This window comes from Crocodylus siamensis, chromosome 1 (assembly GCF_052110815.1).
Source record: "Crocodylus siamensis isolate JL-2025a chromosome 1, ASM5211081v1, whole genome shotgun sequence".
Taxonomy (NCBI): Eukaryota; Metazoa; Chordata; order Crocodylia; family Crocodylidae; genus Crocodylus; species Crocodylus siamensis.
Window position 1 is genome coordinate 58,737,382 of NC_143395.1, and position 26,351 is coordinate 58,763,732.

Sequence of the window (26,351 nt, forward strand, 5' to 3'; positions counted from 1 at the left end):
AAATGACTCCAACTTTCTGGATGGCAAGTTTCCACTCTGGGCCTCAGTCCAGCTGCTTCAGGAATCAGTGTCATCCAAATGATGTCCATTATTTTTCATTGCTGATATGCAAACGTTAGCTGCTTCACACAGTACATTTTGCAGCAATGACATGTACTATAATCCTTGATATGTTCAGGTTTCTTCCCCACTTCCTACAAGTTTCACAATGATTATGTACTATCTTCAGATGTCGTTCAGTAGAAACAGATAAAGACAACATGTTTAGCTGAGAACATTTGTAGTGTTGTCTACTGAATGAAATCTATCATCTTAGGAGTTGTAGCAGTTTTCTTCCCAGTTCTCAGGTCATTATCTCTAACTCCCTACTGAAGATGGTTTCTGACCAGTTGAATGGCTTGGGTAATTTTGGTGTTTTGGCTCTCCAGTCGAAGAAAAAGTCCTCCTTTTCTGGACAGAGAGTCCAGACACAGAACAACATACACCAGTGGGACTCTCTGAACCACAGGTCTTTCCTTCTATTAGTGTCAAGGTCTGTAGTTTCTCTCTTGTATCCACTCTTTTGATATGAGGTACATACTGAGGATTCCCTGACTTCCCCCTAGTAAGCAATTTCTTATTCTTCCTGGTCTAAATAATAATCTCCCTCTATTTTTGGAAACCACAGCCCCATGTCTTTAATTAAGGGCAAGCACTAATATGTAGCTTCCAAGCCTCCCTAATACTTTGTTGCCCTGTCCCCTCAAATACTAACCCAGGTAAGGCCACAATTAATAGTATATGGTAGCCATTATTGATTTTAAAATGTCTTGATCTTATCAAAGGGGCACATGCATTGGAGGAGGATCAGGGAACCAAAACAACTGGAGATATCTTTCAGGGGAAACAGAAGCTCTCACCAAAGTATAAAATGAGCTGAAAAAGCCCAGCTGCCCCACATGTTACATATCTAGAAAATTCTCCCCTTCCTAAGGCAGAAGCTAAAGAAGCTGAATAGATCTGTGCAGAGAACCATAGAGCCAGTAAAATAAACAAGAGAGTAGGCACACTTGCAGACCATTGTTAATAAATGTAGCAAGGTGGGATTCCCCAGGCCAGTCATCACCAGCCCCCCACCTATCTCCAGGCACGCTGCCCGCCTATCTCACCTGCCATAACTTGTTGGAAAAATTAATAAGTCGTTACATCAGGCGGGATGCTGCCCATTTCCGGCCCTGATGCTAGGGGCGCTATCTGCGGCTCCAGTCCTCCCCTACACCACAGCCCAAGCCTCACAGATGGCATCTAGTTGTTCTCTAGATCACCAGCCCCACACTGGGCTCCAGAACCCTCCTGACAGGACCTTCCTTAGATCCCTCCACTCCAGTGGCCTACGCTGCCTTCATCCAGGCTGCTGAGCTCCTTGTAGCTAGCTCCTCTCTTGGGCATGGTCCCCACTTGGGACCTTAGGCCATACGCAGACCCTGGCTCCACCCCCAAGGCCATATGCAGGCCTATGGCTCTGGATGCCCCTCATGGTGGGCACCTACCCCTTTTGACCTTCTCAGTCCTGGCCCCAGCATGGGCCAGTCAAGGGGGCATTCTACCTCTGGCTTCACTAGCCACACACTCTCTCTGGGTCCACCTTCCTGGATGTGGGGAGCTGGGGTACCTCACACCATGCCTGGTGCCCTGGGTCACACAGGGGACTCTCACTTCCCCCCTGGAGCACCAGGTCATGGTGCTATCCTGTGATCTTACACAACATCCCCTTCTACTCAGGATATAAGGGCTTCCCTCCTCAGGTGACCATTGCCGTGCCTGGCCCCCTCTCCCACCGACATCCTGACCCACCAGAAGGTGGGAACTGGGGTTAAGGTGCCCTGACCCGCCTTTCACCAGGGTGGTAACTGGCCTGGTATTTCCTGGGGGCTCCTGCGCCACTGGGACCCCCACCAGGCCACCCACTCCTGGCAGTTTTAGGTCACGCCCAGGACCAGGAGCCTCCTGACCATCCCCTACAGCTCCTCCCTTACCTCCAGATGATACCAGCAGCTCTCTGGCCAGATGATGTTATTGTCTGGCCTCCAGCAGCAAAACTGCCCTGTTTATATGGTCAGCCCCAGATTCAAAATGGCTGCCCTCATCAGGTACCTGGCAGCTGCCAGCTCCAGGCCCTTAAAGTGGCAGGCACCCACAGTGCCCTGCCACAGTAAACAAAACAGAACTGCCTATTCAGAGGCCCAAAAGGGTTAAATGAATACATCAAAAGACATTTGTTTTCACCACTGACAGGGAGAGGGATTTTTTTAGATAAATGGTTGACACCAAATATTTTTCCCTGCTTGTTACCTTAGTGGTATTCTAGTAGATGCTCTCAGAAAAACAAGGTATATTTGAGCACATTCAGCACCCTCTTTGAAAGACTTTTCTGAGGCTGCCAGTTGGATTTTGTTCAGAACCCAAGGAGTTTCACAGAAAAATACAACAGTTTTTGATGATCTAGAAAGTACAAAGGTCTTATGCCAAAGAAAAACAACTGAAGAACCTGACCTAGATGCTTTAGACATCTTTGGAAAGAGCCAGAACTGCTGGGCTAAAGATAAATGAACAAAATGCAAATTCTGTGTAATGGAAATAATGTTTCTGGAACGATAGTTAACAGCAAGATGTATAGGTAGGATCCAGTCAGGTTAAGGCCATTGCCAACAAACCTGTCACAAAAGACAGAACCATACTAACTCTTCCAAAGAATCTTTGTATACAAGTGGAGAAATGTATGCCTAATCTAGCTGTCTGAAGCAGCAGTCTAAGAGCACTCCTATGCAAAGATATCCAATGGCCATGGGATGCTATTATTAAAAAAGAGACTGAGAAACTGAAGGAAATAATTAAAGAGACCACTGAATTAAAATGGCAATAAGTGCAGAACTGAGTTGTCCTCAGATACCTCCAGAAGAATATTCGAGCAACACAATGCTCAAAACTATTGCCTTAATCCATAACATAAATATTTCAATCCAGATCCACTCTGTCTTTAGGGTGGGGTGGGATTTTGGGTGATTTTACACTGATTTTGTGTATGATTCCATTCTGGGAATGGAACCATAATATGTTGCAAAATACCAGAAGAAGGTGTTGACCCAGGTTCTATACCCTTTGAACCAGAGGGTGTTTAAACTTACATATCCCACTTCACAACAAAGTGTTCTAACCAGCAGGCCACAGGCTTGGCATTGTTTCATTTCATAGACATTAGGGGCTGGAAGGGACCTCATGAGATCATCGTGTCTAGCTTCCCCTCCATAGGCTGGAAGTCAGCTGGGATCAACCCCAGCAAGAAATAAATCCAGCAGATTTTTGAAGAAGGAGTCCAGAGCAGGTGCTTGCACCACCTCTAGGGGGAGTTTGTTTCAGACCCTGGACACTCACACCATAAAGAAGTTTTTGTTATATCCAGGCTAAATCGGCCTTCCTGGAGTTTATGGCCGTTAGACCTTGTTATCTCTTGGGTAGCTCTGGTGAACAGTTCTCCCAGGTCCTAACGTACCCCTCCTAGGAAGTTGTAGGCTGCTACCAAGTCCCCCCTGAGCCTTCTCTGCTCCAGACTGAAGAGTCCCAAGTTCATCAGCCTCTCCTCATACGGCCCCCAAGCATGTGTATAGGCAGCCAGTATGATCTGGGGTTGTTGCAGCTGCAACAAGGGTATGTACAAGTGTTACATTTAGATTGCCCTAAATGCCCTAGTGTACAAGCAGTCAGAGGGCATAGATAACCATAAAAATGACACATGTGATCTAAAAAGTCAGTTCACTTGTAGTGTTCCTTACAGGTGAACTCATTTTAGATTAGCAAAGAGTTAACCCAGTGTAGCAAGCATTGATCCAGCCTAGTGAATGCCTACGTGCATTCACAGCACAGCCCCAGGGTTGGCAAAACCCAGCCACTTGACACAATCCCAGAGTGGTGCTGTCTTAACTCCCTCAATTCTGACCAGGTTATTTCTGCCTCCCCTCCCCTGCAACTATCCTACCCACCAGACCAGGTAGGACTCCACCCACCCCCCACTCCTGCCTTTCCACAGAACCCAACCCCCCCCCTTGACCTGCCAGCCCCTTTCCCCTTCCCAACCAACTTGCCTCCAGCTGCCCACACCCCTTCCAGGCAAGCAGCAAATGCTTGCATGCACAGGATTCCAACTCATGTGTAGGCAGCTTACACTAGGCTGTCTGAACCTGAGCCAGGTCCTACAAACGTGTTCATACCCTTAGAACAAATAACTGCAAAGGGAGTGAAGTTACAAGAGGGTAACCCTTTGTGTCTGTGGAGTTGTCTCATCCCTCCCACAACAGACAATAAACCAAAAGGAATCGGTCCACCTTCTCAAAGGCTCCAGGAGGGAGAAGATAAAGGGTATTGCTTTGCCTGTTTTCTCAAACAGCCAAGTTCTCAGACAAGAAACTACCACAAGAAACTTCCACACCAGGTTGAGACAGGTGACTTGGTACTGTGAGAAATACTAATTACCACACATACAAAAAATACTGCAGATGCCTCTGGAGAAATCCACAGGTCCATGTGACAGCATAGGGCACTTCAGAGACCAATTGAATGTTTTTAGTTAGTAGGTTTTTTTTCCTTTTTCATAGCTTCTTTAGGGCCTCCCCAGCAATCCTTGTGGTAAGACCCAAAGTTCTGCTTCATACTTGTTTTCTTTCCTTAATGTAAAACAATATCTGTTCAACTTTCCCCTTTACGACAAACATTGTTTTACATCACTCACCACCCCATCTTGACCTGAAATTAGCAGCAGCCTTCCATAAAAGATCAGCACTCCACGTTATCATTGTCTTTCCTTATATTTTGCTTCTAAACCTTTGCATATCTTCAGCATTCACTATAACCTAGAGACAGAGTATTGAATAAAACATCAAAAGTGTTCAACTCTTGAAATATTGCAGACATATTTCATTTGATTAATTAAAAGAACTCTCCAAGGAAATTGTTGATTTCTGTTCCTATCTCTAAACTTGATGGTAGAACATTATAAGCTCTCATGAACTCTGCTCCTCTAGTCTCCAGAGAGTACTTACATAGAATTCTCTGGGTGAATAGATTATAAAGATCATGGAAAGAATGCAATTGTATACTTCATCCCCCATGTCCTTAGTTATTACTATGTAATTTATGTATTATAAAAACGACAGCTTTTCTTTTCAGTAGTACATACATCTTGACATCATGTGGGGTTCATTTAATCAGGGATAGGCTGTTAGTTGCTTTTATAACTGCATTAACTACTCATTACTGGTTCAGAATTAAATGATATAGTATCTTTAGACTTGTTATTGGATTTATATGATTTAATATAATGGGATTAAAATATGTTATTCTATTAGCAATGCAGCAATTGATGTTATTCAGTAAGTTTCAGTAATGTTTTTGTGATTGCCTAAACTGATAATAGATATTTCATTTATTACAGATTCTATTCTATTTAATTAGTGAGATCTTATCAAACATAACCCAGCAAAGGGGTCACCAGTGGCCTGCAGGCTGGATTCAGCCTGTGAATCAGACTGATCCAGCACAGGGGAAATCAGCCATGCTATTTCCCCCCAACATACTTCTCTTCATTGCAGAGCCTGCTGCTTCACAGTATTTGAACTAACTTTTGCTGCAGAGAGGTCCGGAGTCTGGCAGCTTGACACTTGAAGTGGGGGGCATGAATGGAGACTTCTGGTCTGCATTGATGGTAGGGCTGCAAACTCTGGCCAATACTGGCAAAAGGTCACAGCCCCCTGATTTAGCATACTAATTTGAACTCTGAGTAAGATTCTCATCAGATGAAAATTAGCATAGATCCCTTGGTTTCAGCAGTAGTGCTTCTGTTTCCATCAACTGAAAATCTGGCGTTATAAGTCTGCATATGTATCATCATGAAGCAAAGCTTTATTCATGAAGGTAAAAACTTGCTTATCAAAAGGATTGTTTTCCCAATGAGGGGTTCACAACTTGAGTAAGGGTGGTGTAACAGAGCTGAGAGAGAGAGTAGCATAGTCTGATGTAAAGGTGCATGATTTTCAGATGACCACATGAATGGAGAAGCTGAGAATTATCAAGCCAATCCAAAAAAATGAAAACCTTCATACAACACTATCTCCTAAATATTCTGTTTATGCAAAATATATTGCTATTTTTAAACATGCTTGATTTTTAAAAGTGGTCTTTTTCTATTTTACATAAACTTTTGTTTATAAAGCCAAGTATCTTGGTTACCATTAATCCAATACTGACCTCCTTTCTCCCCCACCTGTGACATAGAAGTTGGTGCTTCTAGCTCTTTCATGGGAATAGAGGAGACAGAAGTAGGAGCTACCTGAAGTGATTTTGCTGCTTCTGTGCCCACCCCAACCTGATTTTGCTGCTTCTGTGCCCACCCCAACTGTAGGGTTGGAACTAAAGACTTGTCAGTATTAATACCAACTAATTCCCTTATGAAGCAAAAGTTTGGAACAGAAGAACAAATACCAACAAAGATGCTGTGGGGACAGAATACACAGAAAGATGGTCAAAGATGTATGATATTTAATCTATGATTCTATACAATAGTCTGAAATTTCTTATTATGGGTAGGCCTTCATATTGAATGAATGAATGAATGGTGCATGTATAATATTCAATGTGTGTGTAACTAACTTTTAGGTAACTATAATTTTAAAAGAATAAAACCCTAAATGACTTAAAATGGTACACCATCTATCTTTCTTACTTCTTTCTTTTGACCACCTAATGATCAGTTAGATAGTGAGCTGCACTATGATGTGATCAGCAACTTTTACTGTAGAATTATTATGCATATAATTAACTGATTTTAGAAAGCCTTCTGTTTCTGCATATCATCAGTCACGCAATAAGAACGCCTTTTTAATTAAGTATCAGGAGCCATTCCATGAAATATTGCCAGTATTTCTACAGAGCAGTTTTCTGATATTAAATAACAAGTAAAGATAATGGATAATTATTAGGAGGGCATCTTTATGTAATGTTCATTATACATCTAGAACAGAAGCATGAATTATTTAATAATGGGTATAAATGAGGTAGCTGATCTTAAAAACATTGAAAACATATGCTGAAAAAAGAGATTAGATAAAATATGTAGAACGAAATCTTGACTGTGACTTGTAAATAGTTGTCTCGCATTTTGTATGGACAATTCCTGAATAATATGGATTTGGGGCTTGTTTAAAAACTAGATTAGGAATTGGGAATTACACATGATTAAAGTAGAGTGCTCCTGGAGTATTGATTTCAGTACCAACTTTCAGTGGAGGGCTCAGAGGTGATTTATTTCTGTGTCTTAAATGTAGTATGGCCCAAATTACACCAAAATCTAGCGTGGCCCAGATTACACCAAGTGGCAGGTATTTCCAAAAACTCTTCCAGGAAAAATGTCCTCAGATCTCACACCAAGATCTTCATCCTCACCCCTTCTTCACATTAACAAGTTGAAGATTTTGCTGGGCTACCACTGAATTCTGTGCAGTTTTTTAGGAACAGTTTCATATACTTTATGGAAATGAAGTTTGATATAAGTTTATTTGTATTGCCTTCCTCTTGATTATTCATAGATTCATAGACTTATTGTTACAAGAAAGTGTTTCAGTTGCAGTTGTCAAACAAATGAGCATATGACTCATGCTCTCAGACCTCCTCTTTTTGGCCCCAGTTCAGGAAAGCACTTAAGCATGTACTTATGTCTACCCGTGTTAAGGGCAGCATTGTGCATTCTTAAAGTTAAGCATGTGCTTAAGCACTGTACCATTATTTTTGTGAATTGGAGGCTGTGGATGTGCATAGAACTCTAGAACATGGGACTAAACAAACAAGAAAGTTGGTTTTTATATATGAGACTCTTATTAAAATAGCAGAAGACTGTCAATGCCTTCAGGCTTTGAAAAATGCATTTTTGAAAGCAAACTATTGCTCGTAAGAAAAAGAGTTTGTGTGTCTAGTCAAACAAATAAGAAAACTAACACTCCATGGGCAAGCAAGACATTTTAGAAATTTAAAGTAAATTTAGAGTTTAAGATTTAGACACTTCTATTGTTCGGGTGAAGAAAAAAACATATATGGCACAAAGTGAGGCATGAAGGGGCAGCATTCTCTTAATAAGTAAATATATTTATTTGCAGATTCTCAATAAACAAAGTTTATTGAACTGTTGCAAAGGATCATATGTGTTAACTCCAGTTATGTAAATTATGAGCTAGATCCCCAGCTTGTAATAGGGTTGTGCCCCGTTAGTGCAGAGAGGAGTGTGTCAAAGCCACCTCCAACCCAAGACAGTTGCTCCTCCCTGCCCCAGCACCAATGCAGTGGCAGTGCAGCTGTAGCAACCAGCCAGAGGCAGGCATGGCGGATGCAGCCCTAGCAATTAGCTCCAGCCAGGGGCGAATGTTTCCCAGCTGTAGGTAATTCAAAACCCGGCTGTCTGGGTCAGGAAGAAGGGACCCACCCCTGGAGAAGAAGGGCAATAAGAGCAGCCAGGGCAGCTGCCAAGGACTCTCTCAAGTGCAAGGAGCTGGCAGCGTTAAGAGAAACATACACAAACCAAGTGATGGGGCCCTGTACAGGGTCTCCCTTGCCTGGCAGAGGCATGGAGTTGGCTTGTGTCCTGGGGCACCTGGACTGCAGTGTGGCACAATGACTGTGACAATCTTCCCCGAGAGGAGAAAAGTGCAGCGACCCCCTCCCCCCCAGCACAAGATAAGTGCAACCCATTTTCACTTTTCGTTCTTTTATAGACCCTGGGTCAGGGTCCAAGAGCTGGAAAGAATTTTGTAGCCTGAGAGGTGAGCCTCAGGCTTGCTGCAAGGGGGTCCAGGGTCCTGGGCAGTAGATCCATGGTCAACCCACCACAGCTTCAGTAAAAGGGTGCAGGGCATGACAGTATACCCAATCCAACATGCCCAGCAGTGCCCCTCCAGACTAGCAACTACCTACCCAACCCACACAGCTTCTGCCATTAACTGATTAATCGTCCAATAAATTTAGACTAGCCATGCATGCAAAGTAAGATCAGCCACACGTGCAAAGTAATTATCGCACAATTAACTGATTAATTGCACAAGAAATTTAGACCAGCCACACATGAAAAGTAATTAACACATAAATAAAATGGCTGTCCAGGTATGAAGAGCCAACCAGCTGTCAAGCTGGTGCTGAAAATAGCTGGTTTCTGTCCAGCTTTAATTTGAATGTATAGCAGGGACCTTTATGGCACCCTTCAGATATGGCAGAAGACTGCTGTCATGTCCCATCTTAATTACTTTCTGCACAAACTGTTACATGCCTATTTCTTTCAATCTCTCCTCATATGGCTTCCAAGCCCTTTATTACCTTTGCCTGCCTGTTATATTCCTGCTCCCTTGGACTGGAATCCAAGCCCTGAATTAGGCACTCAGACACTCTATTCATACAGGGGAAGAAATGAGCAATACCAAAACCTGCACACTGAGCCAGCCCACAGGAAAAACTAGGGCAAAGACTAGGACAGTCAGAAAGCCCATGGCTGAATTGATTAAATGGTTGCAGGTTAGTCTAAGCTGCATAGACTGAACCAATAGGCAAGTGAACAGACATTCAATTTTGATCCCAAAAATGCAGCCACATGCCTGGAGTGGCCCAGGCCAGAAACTGGGGGACACTATAGCACACCTTCCTGCTCACTTGGAGCAGATAGTTTTGGCCAAAGCTAGCCCACCCGCCCTTCAAGGAGGTTTGCAGGGGAGGTGCAAATCATCCTGGGATGCCGGGGGTCTGTGAGTTTATTTGAATCTGGAGGGGATCTGGGACAGAAATTCAATAAATTGATTTAACCAAAATCAGTTAAATGGGATACTACATCAATCCAGGTTTATTTTAAACTAGTTTCGGCCATTTTGAAAGTGGTTTATGCACACCGAACTTCTGTTGTGTTACAGATTTGAACCAGTTTCCAATCACTTATACTGGTTTTTCTGTAATTCTTGTCCCTAGCCTAGGTGCAGGAGGTATTCTGAAATCCCTCTCTGGAACCCAAGTGCCTGAGGCTATATACAAGCATTACATTTAGATCATCTTAACCAAGGTTAGGGCAATTTAAATACCCAGGTGTGTAACCATTCACAGGGCTAATATTGCCCTAAAAATGAGGAACTCAATATAAAGTGATTTCTTGTCAGACAAGGACTAACTTTAAATCGGCATAACAAATGCTTGTACACATTTCCAGCACAGTCCTGGGGCCGGGAAAGCCCAGTTACTCTCCACAGCCCCAGGGTTGTGCTGTTTTTACCCATTCCCCAAACCCTAACTGGGCTATTTTTATCTCTGACTAGGCTCCCCATCCCTAGACAGGGAGACAGCTGGAGAATAAATCAAATGCTGTGGCTGGATTTAAAGAGATCCCAGATTATTTCATGAAGATTAAAAGTAGCAATAAAGTGTAATGCATAACTGAATGACATGTACATATATAGCATATATATACATATAAAAATATCCCACTTAGATTCACACTCAGACAAACATAAAAATAAAAATATGGAGTTTTTATACTGAATTTGCATAATTCCCATAAATTTTAATAGAAATTAATAGGATTGTCCCTGCTATATGCTACAAAAGTTTATCTGGAAAGCAGGGAAGAGCTGTACATGTAGACTAAATGAATCAAATATGAATAAGCTTTGGTCTAATGAAGTGAGGTCTTGCTTATGATAGCTTATGCATCTGTGATTTAGTTAGTCTCTACCCTGCCTTTTGCCTAACTTCAGGCTAACATGGCTATCTCTCTCTGCAAATGTTTACTTGATTAAATTAGCCATTTTTTCTGTTTGCAAACAAACTTGATGACAAAGGTTTTTTAATAAAGTTTGTATAAACAAATTTCAATGAGTAGTTTCATAGTTTCATAGTTTCTAGGGTCGGAAGGGACCTGAGCAGGTCATCTAGTCCGACCCCCTGCCATGACAGGAAAGAATACTGGGGTCAAATGACCCCAGCAAGATGTTCATCTAGCCTCCTCTTAAACACCCCCAGGGTAGGAGCCTGCACCACTTCTCTTGGAAGCTGGTTCCAGACCCTAGCTGCCCTGACTGTGAAGTAGCGCCTCCTGATATCTAACCTAAACCAGCTTGTGACTGTTATTCCTGGTCACTCCGGGCGGTGCTCGAGGGAACATTGACTCCCCCAATGCCTGCAGATCCCCCCTGACTAGTTTATAACAGGCCACAAGATCCTCCCTCAGCCTTCTCTTTTGGAGGCTGAACAGGTTCAGGTCCCGTAGCCTGTTCTCATAGGGCCTGCCCTGCTGTCCCCTGATCATACGAGTGGCCCTCCTCTGGACCCTCTCCATGCTGTCCACATCCCTCTTGAAGTGTGGCGCCCAGAACTGGATGCAGTACTCCAACTGCGGCCTGACCAGTGCCACATAGAGGGGGAGGATCACCTCCTTGGACCTGCTCGAGATGCATCTGTGGATGCATGCCAAGGTGCGGTTGGCCTTCCTAACTGCCTCCCCACACTGCTGGCCCGTGTTCATCTTGGAGTCAATGATGACCCCCAGATCCCTTTCCGCCTCCATGCTGACAAGAGGGGAGTTCCCCAACCTGTAGGTATGGTGCTGGTTGTTCCTTCCGAGGTGCATCACCTTGCACTTATCTGTGTTGAAAGGAAGTAGGAAGCTTGTAAACAGCTTGTTTATATTGTTAACTTCATATGTATACATGTAGTCGCAGAAGTGTTACAAATAGTTTTTTATTTCCTGTAAGATGACCAGCAGTTAAAGACCATCAATTCCTTGCTTATGTTAGAATATGGGTTATTATATAGACAGCTATTCGTAAACATACAGAGAGACAGAGAAATTACAAGCAGGCGCTAACAGCATTTTTACGTGTGCTTCGGGGGTGTGGGAGGGTGCTTTAATTAATGAGCCGTGCTAATTAAAAGTGCCCAAGTATCACGTGTATCAGCATCTCCATGCTGAAAAATGGATTCAAACGAGCGTTAGTTCAAAGTGCTCCGCCACCATATTTCAACACGGGAATGCTGATCCACTTGATGGTAGAGTCTGCTGGAGCATGTTAATTTCTGGCTCCAGCAGACTCACTTAATCTGCTTCAAGGCTTAATCGAGTCTGTTCCTACACGCTGGATTTCCAGCACGCTGAAGCAGGCTCTCTGCACCTGTATAGCCCAAACAAGATAAAAGTGGATCTAACACTAAACCAATAATTACAACATTTTTTTTCAGTATTCAGCCAGGTCTAAGAGTTAAGTATACAAAAAAAAGTCTCCGTGCAAATACAGATCACTTTAGAACGTAAAAACAAATGTAAAATTATAATTTAAAACTTTTGAAAGTAAAATTAACTCCACAATGCCATTTGTCAAGGAAAACAAAGAAAGACCTATTCTAACAGTGAGAAAAGTACTTTATTAGCATAAGGAATGAATTCCTAGAACTACTCCATCTCTTTCTGTTTCTCTGTCGAGCTTTTGCCTGGAACTTTCCCAGCCTTCCTGACTGGGTCCCTGCTACAGTTTTGAGAAACAGTATCCACATCCTTAAACCCAGACACACAATCTGGTTTAGATTAAGTTTAAAATATTTAACCACATATTTTGCAATGTATATTTAGTATGTACATAATGTATGGCCTGAAAGCTTAAGTTGACAGGAAATAGTTTCAGTACTTTACAAAAGTATTTGGAGCACGAAGTACTTGCAGGGATGGGTAGATGGGTGTTTGATCTGAGAATAGTATACATAGGGCAACATAACATCGTGTCAACAGTAACATCATGTACCATTTGTCCTACATTCAGAAATTGTAAGATTGGACTTTATTCTTTTTATTCCTACAGGATTTAAGAATAAGATAGAATGAGTAAATTTCTAGACCTTGATCATTACTGGATTATTGTTCCTATCCCATGGCTGTTTCCAGAAAACAGATGAAGAGGATAAATGCTCTTCTATTCTTCCAAACAGACAGAACATCCTGGGCATTACTAACATTGATAGCATAGTGCTGTAAGGAAAATCATAGCAGTGTCATAGTTTTATTGAAGCCAAAGTACATTGCTAAATAACAAAAAAAGTTTTCTAAAGGAAAAGGCATATGACATTTGTACTAAATAAATCAAACTTCATACATAATTTATAGTATATACCAAGCCATACAAAATTCACAATATCATATTATCCCATGCATCTATATGAAGTATGTACAGCAGTAGAATTTGTAAAGGGAACACATGCATAGTGTGTTGAATATCTTAATATTATACAATGGCTGTAGTTATTATGTCTTTATATGTTTGGTTGTGATGTGCTATTTGCTACAGAATTAAATCAAAAGAGATCTTTAAAGGAAAAAAAGCACAGGAAATTAAATAATTGGAAAACTGTACATCTGAAACAAAGGCATAGCTAGATTATAGCGTAAGAGAGATTCACCTTGAGGTCTCTTCCTGTACTGATATATGGGACCTCCAATGAGAAGGGTCATCCTAGGATGAGGAGCCTTTGGCTGTTTGGCAGCCATGGACATTTGTTCCTCCTGCCCTCATTCTATATATATATAACCTGGGCTTACAATAGACAGATTCAAATGAGTTAAGACAACAATGGATGGACCATCAATTTGAAAGTAACTACTTAGCTGGCTCCATCCTATCTAGAATTCTTTACTTTTCCTAGAACAAAGTCTAGGATCAAAGGGGAGCCTAAATCATAAAGATGCTGGCTTCAGGAAAGAAAAAGGGCTAATGGGTTGCTAAAAGACAAAAGTGACACGCACACTGAGGGTAGAAGCAGATATCATCTGATGTGTTATTTGCATTGCCATAATTTTTTTAAGCAGAAAGTTGGGGTTCCCTGCTTATGGTGTCCCTCCCCAGCAGCATATCTCCATAAGTACGAACAGCCTGAACAGGTCCCAGTGTGGAGACATGGGACCCCCATAGAATCCCCAGTGCCCTGTGCCTCCATACTGGGACCCACTTACACAGACCAGTCCCAGAATCTCCAGGGACACATCTGGGTAAGCCAGGAAATCCTGACTTTCCTTCTTACCCAGACGGGTCCCCAGAGTTTCCAAGGGCAGGTCTTAGTAAGCAAGGAAACCCTGACCTTACCCACATTCCCAGGACCCCTTCCCCCATGATTTCTGGGGACCCATCTAGGTAAGAGGATTTTCCTGCTTGCCAGGTAGGTCTGCAGAGATCTCAGGGGTGCATCTGAGTAAGCAAGTAAACTCTATTTTTTTCTGTTTACCCAGACAGGTCCCCTGAGATCCTGGAGACATGTTTGGGTAAATGAGGAAAGCCAGGCAGGTACTCTCTGGACTTGAGCAGCCCAATGCTGCCTGGGAATTCCTGGATTTCACAGGACTGGGCCCCTCCAGCCCCCAGAGAACACATCATCCCTTGTTCCGCACCATCAATGGGCAAGACAAGGGGGCAGTACATGGCAGCACAGCTGATCCACTACATTTGGCAACATATATTTCTAGCCTGAGAGATACAAGGACTGCAGCAAGCAGGCTGACTCTCCTGGCTCAGAGATGGGAATATGCTGAACTTAACTTTTCTGTCCATAGCTCTGTTAAGCTTAGGTAAGTAAATATATGCATATAGGACTCTTTGTTGTGTTAACCAATTGTCCTTAATACTACAATCCCTTTGGCAATTAAAAGATACTTTATATGAAGAGCTACTTCATATCTCCTGAGCTGCTTTGCTCAGGAGATTAGTTAGTGAGGTGTTAAAGCTCAAGATCATTGGCAAAACGGAGGTCCAGGAAGGGTGGTCGTTTCTCAAGGGAGCAATCCTATGGGCACAGAAGGCAACAATCCCATTGCACATAAAAGGAGACAAAGGGGCCAAGAAGCCATTTTGGCTGAACAGGGAAGTCCAGGAAAGCCTAAAGGCATAGAAAGAGGTATACAGGCTGTGGAAACGGGATAGCTGCCAGGGAGGAATATACCTCCCTGGCTCGCACTTGCAGGGAATCAGTTAGGAAGGCCAAAGCAGGATTAGAATTTAGGCTGGCAACAAAAATTAAGGACAACAAAAAGTCCTTCAGGTACATAGGGAGCAAAAGGAAGGCACAGGGTAGCATAGGACCTCTACAGGACAAACTAGGGCAATTGGTGACAGAGAGAGGGGGACAAAGCTGAGTTCTTCTATGCATTCTTTGCATCTGTATTCCTAGACACAGACCAAGACAAATCTCCCAATTGGATCATAGATAGTCACAGGAGGGATACCAGCTCACCAACTGTTAGTGCAGATTTAGTGAAGGGGCAGTTGCTGGATGTGTTCAAATCAGTGGAATGTGTTTAAATCAGCCCAGATAAACTTCATCCAAGGGTGCTGAAGGAATTGACCAGTGTCATAGCAGAGCCACTGGCACAGCTGTTTGAGCACTCATGGTGCTCCAGTCAGGTCCCAGAGGACCGGAAAAGTGTCAGTGTGTTCTCTATTTTCAAGCAGGGGAGGAGGGAGGAACCAGGAAACTATAGGCCAGTTAGTCTCACCTCTATCCTTGGGAAAATTCTGGAAAAAATCTTTAAGGATCACATTTGTGGAAGCCCAGCAGGGGAAATAATGCTAAAGGAAAATCAGCATGGATTCATTGCAGGTAGATCCTGCCTGATTAACCTTGTTTCTTTTTATGACCAGGTCACAAAATCCTTAGATGCAGGAGTTGAGGTAGATGTCATCTACCTAGACTTTAAGAAGGCCTTTGATACAGTGTCTCATTCTGTTCTTGTAAATAAACTGACAGGCTGTGACGTAGATGATTACATGGTCAGGTCGGTGGAAAATTGGTTTAGGGGTCGCACCCAGCAGTGGTGGACAGGTCAATATTGACCTGGAAAGATGTGGGCACTGGAGTCCCGCAAGACTTGGTCCTTGGACCGGTGCTATTCAGTGTCTTCATCAGTGACTTGGACGAGGGTGTGGAGAGCACCCTGTCCAAGTTCACAGATGATACCAAATTCTGGGGCAAAGTTAACACACCAGAGGGTAGGGAGTGGATCCAGGCAGATCTGGACAGGTTGGAAAAATGGGCAGAATGAAATAGGATGCAGTTCAACAGAACCAAGTACAAAGTGCTGCACCTGGGCAAAAAGAACCACCACTTACAGGCTGGGGGGAGGACCTTCTCAGCAGCACAGCAGTGGAAAGGGATTCTGGAGTCATAATGAACATGAGTTGTCAATGTGATGAAGTGATCAACAAGGCTAACTGCACTTTATCATGCATCAGCAGATGCATGACAAACAGGTCTAGGGGAGAGCTTGGCAGACCCGGATCGGGTCCATGCTGGTGGGATAACCTTCCCTGGCCACGTCCCCCAGCACAGCTCCCCTGCAGCGGAGGGCATGCTGTAGCACCCCTCACCCTCCCGGCTCCTGACCTGAACCACTGCAGCCACATGCCTGCATTGGTTCAGTCCAGAAGGAATGTCTGTACTGTTACAAACCGGTTCAACCTAGGCAGGTTACACAACCTGCAAAGGTTGAATCAGTTCAAACTCCGGCTTTTTCAATGTCTGTCCCTAGTCGTGGTACTTTACATGCAGGCCCCCTCCAGCTCAGGCTGAGTAAACCCCAGCTGGCAGCTTGCTCCCTGTCCCTCCTCCCTTCTTGCTGACAGCCCCAGGGGCAAGACAGGGCTGCATCAGCTCAGCCCCAATTGCACCACAGATTAACCCTAAGGAAAACAAGTCCCCTAAGGTGCTCTAAAGTGGAGCACCTTCATCTGATACCTCATCTGATGAACGCTAATTTGTCTCATGTTCAGCCACTTTTAAACAGCTCTGCAGCCATTCATGTGTGTCACAGCACAGCTATAGAGCACTTTCAGGGGGCCAATCATATGAAAAATGGAACTTCTGTCTGTGCCCCCAGTCTAAGAGTGGTCACACTATCTGGTTCCATCATGAGTTAGATTCAGCAAACCAGGCCTGTTACCTAAGAAATGCACTCACGAGGGACTGAAAGGGTCGCAAAGAGCTGCTCTTCTTGAAACTATGATGCATACATAAAATTCCACTGGAAAATTCATCAGAGCATGAACTTTGATTTCAGTGGGAATCTAAATTGGAAATTTTTCCAAATTCTTCTCCAACTTTTCCCCTTGAGTGTTATAAAGAAATATGAATGTTTCTCATCTGAAACACAACTGGCTTACAGCTTTTCCTCAGCAGGATCATAGACATATGGTACTGAGCTCCTGCCATGCTGAGAGAAACTTATGCTAGTGGAAATATTAGGAAAAAAAAAAGTAATTTATTAGGAACAGCACCTCTTTTTCATGCTGGTTTAAATTTACAGGAACTTTCCATTGTGTGTCTTTAAATATATTTGGAAGGCTCTTTTTTTCTTTGCATCTGCATATGAACTACATAGAAAGCTGCACAGTTTGCATGATTCTGTTTCCACGCCAATTCTGCACAGGTGTGTTGTGCTAACATACCTCTTTCACTAATTAACCTACACTCAGCACAAGATCCAGAGAGGCCACCATCTACAAATACATTTATTTCAAACTCCACTCTTTCTGTTCTTACAATTGATTGTTGACTTGAACAGCTCTTCCCAGTAAACACCACTGTAACAGAGTAGAATAAGATTCTAGATGATCAGTGAGAATAGCACTAGAATAAAAGGACACCATTTTCAGTATAATGCTGAGGGGTGAACCAGGACATCACAGCAATGGGGGAAGTTATTAGAAAGGCTAATCAGGGACAGAAGGGTGGGGCACCTGAAAAGTTCATTATTATTTATGGCTTGAAGTTATTATTTTAATTTTTAGCACGTGTGGAGATGAGCTCCAAAGTGATGTACAAGAAATAAAATAACAGAATGATTATATAGTCCATTTCTACTTGTTAATATTGGTGGCAGGCATCTAAGCCTTTTATTTGAAAGGAGGATGGTGAGGCTTGCCTATTTTATGCGCAAAATAATTTTGCATCTTTGGTGCAAAAGCATGTAAAACAGTATCAGAGGGAAGAATACATCACATAATTCCAGGCCTTGAGTCTCCTTATAGTATCGTGAGTATCATTTGAAAACATTGCCAAAGCTTTTAATATTATTCTTTATTAATACAAACAATTTTGGTTATAAAACTGAGACTTTTTCAAAGATGTTTTCATTGGGGGGGAAGGGGGAATGGGAGGGAAAAGAAGGAATGATTAGAGATGTTATAGAACAACTCCTGTTGTTTATAGCTAACAGAAGATGATTCTTCTGGAAGTACCAATTCAGTATGATTCAAAAGGTGTCAAAGGTTAGGGCACTAGTAATGGACACAAGTTTAGCTCCCCACTGTGCCACCTATTTACTTGTCATCTTGACCAAGGGCACTACTACAATTCAACTTAAAGCTGGATAGAAGCCAGCTATAGAGTTATTACACATTTTTAAGCACTAACTTTATAGCTAGTTGGCTCTGTTTATAGCTAGATAGTCATTTTTATCATGTGATAATTACTTTGCATGTGTGGACAGTCTAAATGTATTGCATGATTAATCAGTAAATTGTGTAATATATGTAATATGCAGCAGGGGACCAAGCAGTATAGTCTCTGTTTTTCAAAATTCATCTGTAAAATATTAATTATCAGCCCATTCCTGCTTTAGGTTGTGCTGAGGCAGTTGCAGGCCATGGATCAGAGAAGGCATAAAAGTGACTTAGTCATCTTTACCATATCCTTTCTGAGCTGTGCCAAGCAGAAGCTTAGTGCAAGTCAGCATCCTAGGTAGTAAATTGTGTCCCAAATTTGATATTTTCATTTCTCATCCAAAAAAGTGAGACAAAAAGCAACAATCTTCCTGTCTTAAAGTATATCTCAAGTTTTTTTTTTTAACACTGGAAGCAAAAATTAGCTATAGGGACACAGGCTTATCTATCAGATTTCAGCAAGGCAGTTTTTGAAGATAAGCATGAAAGCTTTGAAAGAAATAAAATGGAGACACTGACCCAGCAATAAGTATACCAATGCAGGTAGCTTGGCAATGATACTATGTCTCTTAAAATATTTGTCTTCCTAGATTTAAAAGTAATCAGCAAATTACAATGCACTATTTTCTAATAAAAATGTTTTTCCTTTTTTGTTCATCTGCTGATTTTATGCAACATAAATCTATAATAGAAGACTTGGGCTTGATTGTCTGACAGGCCTACAGACACATGGATCTCTTCCCCAACTGCTTCCCACCCATCCCCAATGTTTCACCTCTTGTTTTTTGGGAAGCTCAGGCCCCTGATGAGCTCATGTCTAGAAAATGGTATTTCATCCATCACTCTTCTTCTCCAATCATCTTCTAAGACAAACATATACTCATATATTGAATACATTCACTCCCCAGTGGGTGAAATTCAACAAGTGAAGTGTTTAAGAGGAAACAGTCTACTCTAAAACCAAACCTGCTGTGTTTTGCTTACCTTCAAAATATGCATGTTCTACCTAACTTAATGTATGACCTCGTTTTACTCCTCTCCTGCATACCTCTCCACTGTGCCTTGTCTTTATTTCAGATTGTGAGCTGTTCCAGGCATGCATTCTTGTCTTTATATTTGCTGAGGCATGTAAGACACTTTTGAACATTGTAATTAATACATTAATAATAATGCTGTAACTTAAACTAGCATATTAAGGACAGTGGAGAGGGTTACGTAAATAGTGGGTACAAAGGCTTTTCTGCATGGCAGATTGCCTTCATCTCTCATCTCTGGAGAGCAACATGCAATACATAAGTAGCTAAGAAGATTTACGCAGGCCAGCTGAGCAGGCATGGAATCCGTTCTATGTCTTCCTTTGGTTAAACAGAACTTTTACCTGCAGTAGGGCATTTGGTCATTCAGTTGTCCTCACACTGAATGAATATGCTGTTTGGAACAGGAACTTTTTCTGTTATGTGCTATGTATTTATGTGGCTATAAAATAGTAATCATAATCATAACACAACCTGACTATCTATTAAATGTCTTCTAATTTTTCCAGTATTACCCACTGCCTCTCCTTAAAATGGAGAGTGTGATGAGGTAATATTGAGGTGGCAAATGGACCTGGACTTTGAATGCATTCAAATATGCTAACAGGAACAGGGGATGAATAATCTAATAAAGGACAATGACTTTTTTCCACTGTAATTTCTATTATTTCATTTGGTCTCAAAGTAAAGGTGGAAACAAAACCACACAACTGGGCCCTTTTTTCCCCAGGCTAGATAACACTGAAGTAGGTTTGGAAGGGTCTTCTCTGTCACTTGAGTCCAGTCCCCTGCCATCACAATCAACCACATCATATAATCCCTATCAGAAACTGATAGTACTCCATCTCCAAAGTAATTACTACTCTTTCTAGATGGCGATTCCAAAATCTTGCCATTTTCTGATGGTTAAAAAGCTATGGAAATGTACATTTGTTTTGTCTTAAAGTACTTGCTGTTTAGCTTTCTTTTCCTTCTTGCAGCTGATACCACTCTTGGAACAGATGATATTTATGATGAGAGAGGATGTCAGTGTGACGTATCAGTAGAAGATCTCACCCCAGCACTTAAAACTGTCATTAGAGCTATCAGGTAGGTAAAAAATAGTAAGTGAAGAAATATTTGAAAGATTTGTAGCTCACTGTTGAAATCATTATTGGGTTATGATCTTTATGTCACTAGTAAATATGTTCGTATAATTTATCTACCCATACCTACTCATCAATATTAAAAGTTAAACTATTTTGTCAGCTTTAAGCTAACATCTTTTCAACTTTAAAAATACATTTAGTACAACGTGTGAGTTTTGAATGGGACAAGACAGAGAAAAGTGAGGCTTGATTTCTGGTTTACTTTCTGTAATTCACAGTGTCCTCACCATTTTGATGCGATTTTACTGAATGTACATTGCCGTGCCTGGCAAATTTACAATATTTCTAATTTCAACGTACATTGTTTATTAATTTTATCATTTCTAAACCCCTCAGAGATGCTGGGGATTGAATCTTGGGCCTCCTACATTCAAAGCAGGCAGTCTACCACTGACCTGTATTTCCTGGATAATTCAGTTTTTTTGATTATCCCATGGAAATTCAGATTTTTAGCAAAATCCTGATGAAAAGTTCCCGGCCAGCTGTAGCCCTACCTCTCAGTACTTTCTCGTGCTTCTTGTGAGCCTCTTATGGGGAAGACTGTGAGGAATGTAAAAGTATTGAATGCACATATTAGAATATAAGCTAATATTTTTGTTTTGTTGAATCTACTGATGGCAGTTAATGCATAGCTTTACTTTATGTTCCAAATATATTCAGTGCTGGCTAGCATGGCCACATATGGCATGAATCACATATTTATGGCTGTATTTGGATGAACACAACAAAGGCAGTGACTATTATTGTAGTCTACTGTTGCACCATGGAGTTAATATCAGGACAGTTTCTTATCTCTCTCCTCCAAATCTTGTTCACCTGTGGAGCAGCTGGGGATAATCTGATCATGAATGTGGGGGTTTTTTTTCCTCTGGGCACATCTACACATGCGATTAATGCACACAAATAAACTCTGGAGCTTATTGCTCTGGAGTTTTTTGCTCCGGGAGCACTATTTGAATGTGTGCCTAGAAGCAAAAAACTCTGGAGTATATTGCTTCAGAGTTTGTTCATGTGCAACACGTGGAGCTCAGTTGGAGCTGCCTGGACTGGCAGGGGTTTTGCGGGGGGGGGTCAGCATGCTCCATGTGCAGCCAGCCAGGGGCAACATCTACACGTGTGCTGCTACACAGAAAAAAACTCCCTACCCAGGGTTGTACTTACTAGGCTGTAAAGTAACAGGAGCCCCAGCCTGTGCTTCTCTGCTGCAGCTCCACACAGCCAGCTGACCCTGCTGCACTCTTTAAAAGTAACAGGAGCCCCTGGTAAGGTGGCTGTGGGGAGTTGCAGCAGAGGACTACAAGTTGGCCCTTCATTAAAGGGGAACCTCCTGTGTCTGCCTGGGGAGTTACGTGATGGGAAGTGGGTGGGGCTTTGAGCCATATAAGCATAGGCCCTCAGCCAGAAGGGGCAGTCTGGCCCTGCATGCTGGGGGAAGTGGAGCTTCCAGGGAAACTGCCTGCAGGAAATGGGCCCGTGGACACCAAAGCTACCCACAAAAACAAAAGCAAGAGACAGCTAAGAAAAATAGCTGTGTTAGAGTATTGACCCAGAGTCGGGGAGAGCTGTTGTGGAAGCAGTTTGTTTACATTTCTGTTTGCTTATAGTTCATGTACTGTTATGCTTAAGTTTAAGTCCAATGGACTGGGCTGTGGCTACGGGGGTGGTTTGGAGGCCACAGGAGTGCCTGAGAGGCACCCAGTATAGAGCTGTTTTAGAGAGGTCTAATCAGGGACTTCAGGTGGGACAGAGCAGCATGCAAGCTGCCTAGCAGAGAAACATACAAGCTGAGTAGTGAGGGTTGGGGCCTTAAGGGCTGCCACATGAAGGCCAGGGGCCCAGAGCCCAAAAGGATGAGACAGCTGGAGCCCAGAAGCTGAGGTCCAGGACAGTGGTCACAGTAGGGGGGCCCAGCTAGAAGAAAGGGATGAAGTCAGGAAGGCGGAAGCCCCAATAGAAGTTTGATCCTTGTGGGGCCAAGTGCAAAGTCAGAGCCAGGGGCCCCCTGCCAAGACACTGATTGATATCTGCAAAGCATGAGCATGACTATGGGGGTGGCTGGAGGTCACAATGCTAGCCCCCTTAAAGAGGGAGTAGACCCATGGAGGGAGGGAAAAAGAGATAACAGGCACCAAGGAGTAGGCCACCGCAGCTTCTGTAGGCAGCCCCCCCCTTTTTATAGTTAACAGCAAGCCAAGGCAAGTGAGAAATAGGAGGCAGAGGAAGTGAGGGAACACCAACTGGCTAGTCAGGCCACTAGAGACACCAGACTACAGGGAGGGAGCTCACAAAAGCCTGTTATAGACAGTCACAGTTTTTAAAGGGGGCACACATCTTATGTATCTTCATAGTAGAAAAAGAAAAAACTGTCTTTGGCAGCAGAGGAGAGTTACTTCTGTATCTCAAAGACAATTCAGGACGTCAGAGTTCTTCTTTGGGAAGTTGTAGTTGAATTCTGTAGTATATGCACGGACGTCTCAGGTCCATGATACTAGAGGTGTTTTTGAATAACAGTGTCTGTCATGATGCACATGTGTCCTGTGGTACCTCATATACTTGTACCAGTTCATAAAGAACAGAGCAGCTGTGTATCAGTCTCAGTTCCCTCAGTGTCATCTTGCTGGCAGAACCTGCCGAGTGTGTCTACATACAACACTTTACTGCCCTGTAGACTAATCTACTGCACAGTAAAATGTTGCTCTGTAACTGTGGACATCAGCTGCTGTATATTAAAATAGGTGAACACACAGTTTTATACTACCTGTAAATACAGGAGGTAGATTTACTGTGCATTAGCTGATTAATTATGGCACTGTCACATAGCTGACTGGCAAATTGCTCCTGGTCGGTTCAGGTAGCAGGGGACAGGAGAACTGTCCCCTCCCCCAGGCAGCTGTCTGATTCCCAGGCCCTGCTTTGATCAGCTGATCAGAGAGGGGTCTGGGACAATGTTTCCTGCCCTGTGCAGTGGCCTGCTGCCGGGACCAGCTCTGATCTTGGAGCTAAGGCTGGGACAATATCTCTGCTCCCGCAACAGGCAGCTGCCAGCCCTGGCTCCAATCTCAAGATCGGAGTTGCGGCCGGGACATTGTGCCCTGCCCTGGGCAGCTGCCTGCTGCCGGGACCAGCTCCAAGATTGGAGCCAGAACAGGAGAAGGTTGACGAGCTCTCATAATTGGATGAGGCCATTGATGTGGTGTGAGTGAATTAAAATGTGAAGGTAGAAACATAGCCAAGCGTAACATGATGAACGTGTATTACTCCTCAAAATGAAATCAGGTAGAAATAATTCATGGGCTCCAGCCTGGTACAACCTACCTTAAAGTGTTCCAGAGTCTCCTTCTTACCAAAGAAGGAGCAAGTGTTGGAGGGCTTTTGGAACCAGGCTATAAACATACCTCTGTCCACAGCTTCATGCAGGAGCTGCCAGTTTGTCACTGGTGAGCATCAGGACAAAGTCTGAGTTCCTTGCCTGTATATTCCATGCCTTCTAGTTCTTTGCCTGTATATTTTGGAGGTGCATAGGATGGATCTGACAGAGCTTGATGAGGCAGTTTCTTGGTGATGACCTAGGTGGGCCCTAATGACAAAGACCAGAGGGCCAGTGGATAAGAGTGATTAGAAGTGGGGCCAGTGCTTAGGAGTGATTAGGAGTGATTCTCATGGGACTCACTGGAGACAGAAGAATGTCACAGAGCTAACTTTTCAGCTCCTGACATACACATTCAGGAATACCAACTCTGGGCAAGTCAATGCACTGGACAAACATCAGAAATACAACCGACTTGTTATGATTATATGCCACAGGTTCTCCATTCGCTGATACCAAATTCAGGTGTACAGAGGGGACCTCCAGCCTCTCCCAGGTGAGTCTTAAGAGCAAATGCTAGACAGCAGGATCTCTTAGTTGGGATATGATAACACAGATTGGGTCCCCCTGTGAGACTGACTTGTGTGAAACCTAGTTCTGGTATTTAGAGCACATCTGAAGTTGTTCCATAGCTAGTTTAAGTTTGTAACTGTTGCTTTAAACCCTTCTCCAGACTTTTGGTTTGTTACCTGGTTCCTGACTTTGGCTTCTGACTCTCAGCAAATACCCTGGTTATAGATTTTGGTCCTAACCATTTGGGTCAGACTCCCAAACCCCAGTTCCCTGAGACCCATTCACAGTAAGGAGTACTAATAAGTACCATATTGAACAGTATTTAATACTGTAACTAGTGACACAAATGGGGAAAAACATATGCAGCATACACAAGGAAAGATACAAATTACAAACAATGAGACAGAACTATAATTTTCTCATACAAAAAGAGTCTGTTTCTATAATGGGTTTTTTGTACTGCTTACATATTTGATAGTATTTAGATGGTATTGACAGTTTGCTGTGACCATCAAAGTTGTGTTGGGCAGGGGAGATATGATAAAGGAAGAAAAAAATTATTCAGAGGCACAGATGAAAGCATGTGGTGCCTCTTTTTCTTTCCTTCTGCTTCTGTCTCTGTAGGGATCACAGCCAGTGGAGACCTTGATCTGTCTCTGTTGCTATTTAATGCAAGGTTGGTTTTGAATAAGATATCAGTCATCATTGACCTCACCTTTGGATGAGGCTGCTAACTTTGCATGTATCACTGAGACCTGGCTGGATGAGGCATCTGGGCTAGTGTTTGCCCAGATGGTGCCAGCCAGGTACTTGGTGTAGCTTCAGCCTAAGATTGAAGGTCACAGGACTAGAATAGCAGTAGTCTGTAAATAAGATCTGTTCTTTAAAAGGTATGCAGTGCTTATCTAACATAGAGCTTGTTTATGTCATGTTTGAGGCTAAGGATAGGTTGGGAAATCTACTGGTGTGCTGACCACCCTGCTGCAGCACAGATTCCCTGACCAAGCTAATCAAGCTGGTTTTAGAAGCAGTGTTGAGGTTGGCCAGAATTATTCTCGTGTTTGAGTTCAACATGCATGCCGAGGCTGGCTCTTCAGGACATCAGTAGGACTTCATGGCCTCCAGGACAACCCAGGGGCTAGCCTGTGTAATAGGTGGGCTTACACATGAGATGGGGCACATGTTAAACGTAATGTTTTACACTTGCCTGGAAACAAGGGTCCCAATTAGTAGGAATGTCTTTAAGGTGCCTTTGTCATGTTGGACCATTACCTTCCAAGGGCATGTATCCCTGTCCTCTGATGGCCCTGTCAGGGTGGTAGACCAGTTAAGTTAGTCTGTCCACAGAGACTCATTGAGCTGGTGGGATTTGATAACTGTCTGGCAGATATTCCCACTGACGTCAATGGCTACTCTGTCAATGGCCAATTGGATTTTTAAATAGCACACTGGCCTTGGCCAAAGATACAGAGGCACCTAGACATCCATCCCCACTACTACAGCAGTACAGACCCCATTGGTATATGAAAGATCTGAGGCAGGAGGTCAGATGGTTAGAGTGGAGGTGGCTCTCAACTCATGCCAAAGCTGACCAACTGTGGTACAGTTGGTAAAGGACTGTGCCGTGGCAGCGACAGTGGCAGCAGCAAAGATGTTTTCCTTCTCCATTGCCATTACATCTGCAAAGTGCATTATGGTGGAACTGTTCTGGGTGGTGAGAATCTAAGTTGTCTCCATGAAACCAAGTCATCATCAGTGTGATGAGTTTGCC

The 26,351-nt window shown here is 43.0% G+C and overlaps 1 protein-coding gene across 3 annotated transcripts in view; it reads left to right on the top strand.

Moving 5' to 3' along the window:
* Positions 1-26,351, top strand: part of KCNQ5 (potassium voltage-gated channel subfamily Q member 5) — a 622,372-nt gene that overhangs the window by 573,467 nt on the left and 22,554 nt on the right. For all 3 annotated transcript variants that reach the window (XM_090034927.1, XM_090034921.1, XM_090034933.1), the window contains one exon: positions 20,533-20,641. In XM_090034927.1, the coding sequence (XP_089891053.1) occupies positions 20,533-20,641 (109 nt within the window). The remainder of the gene's footprint in view (positions 1-20,532; positions 20,642-26,351) is intronic.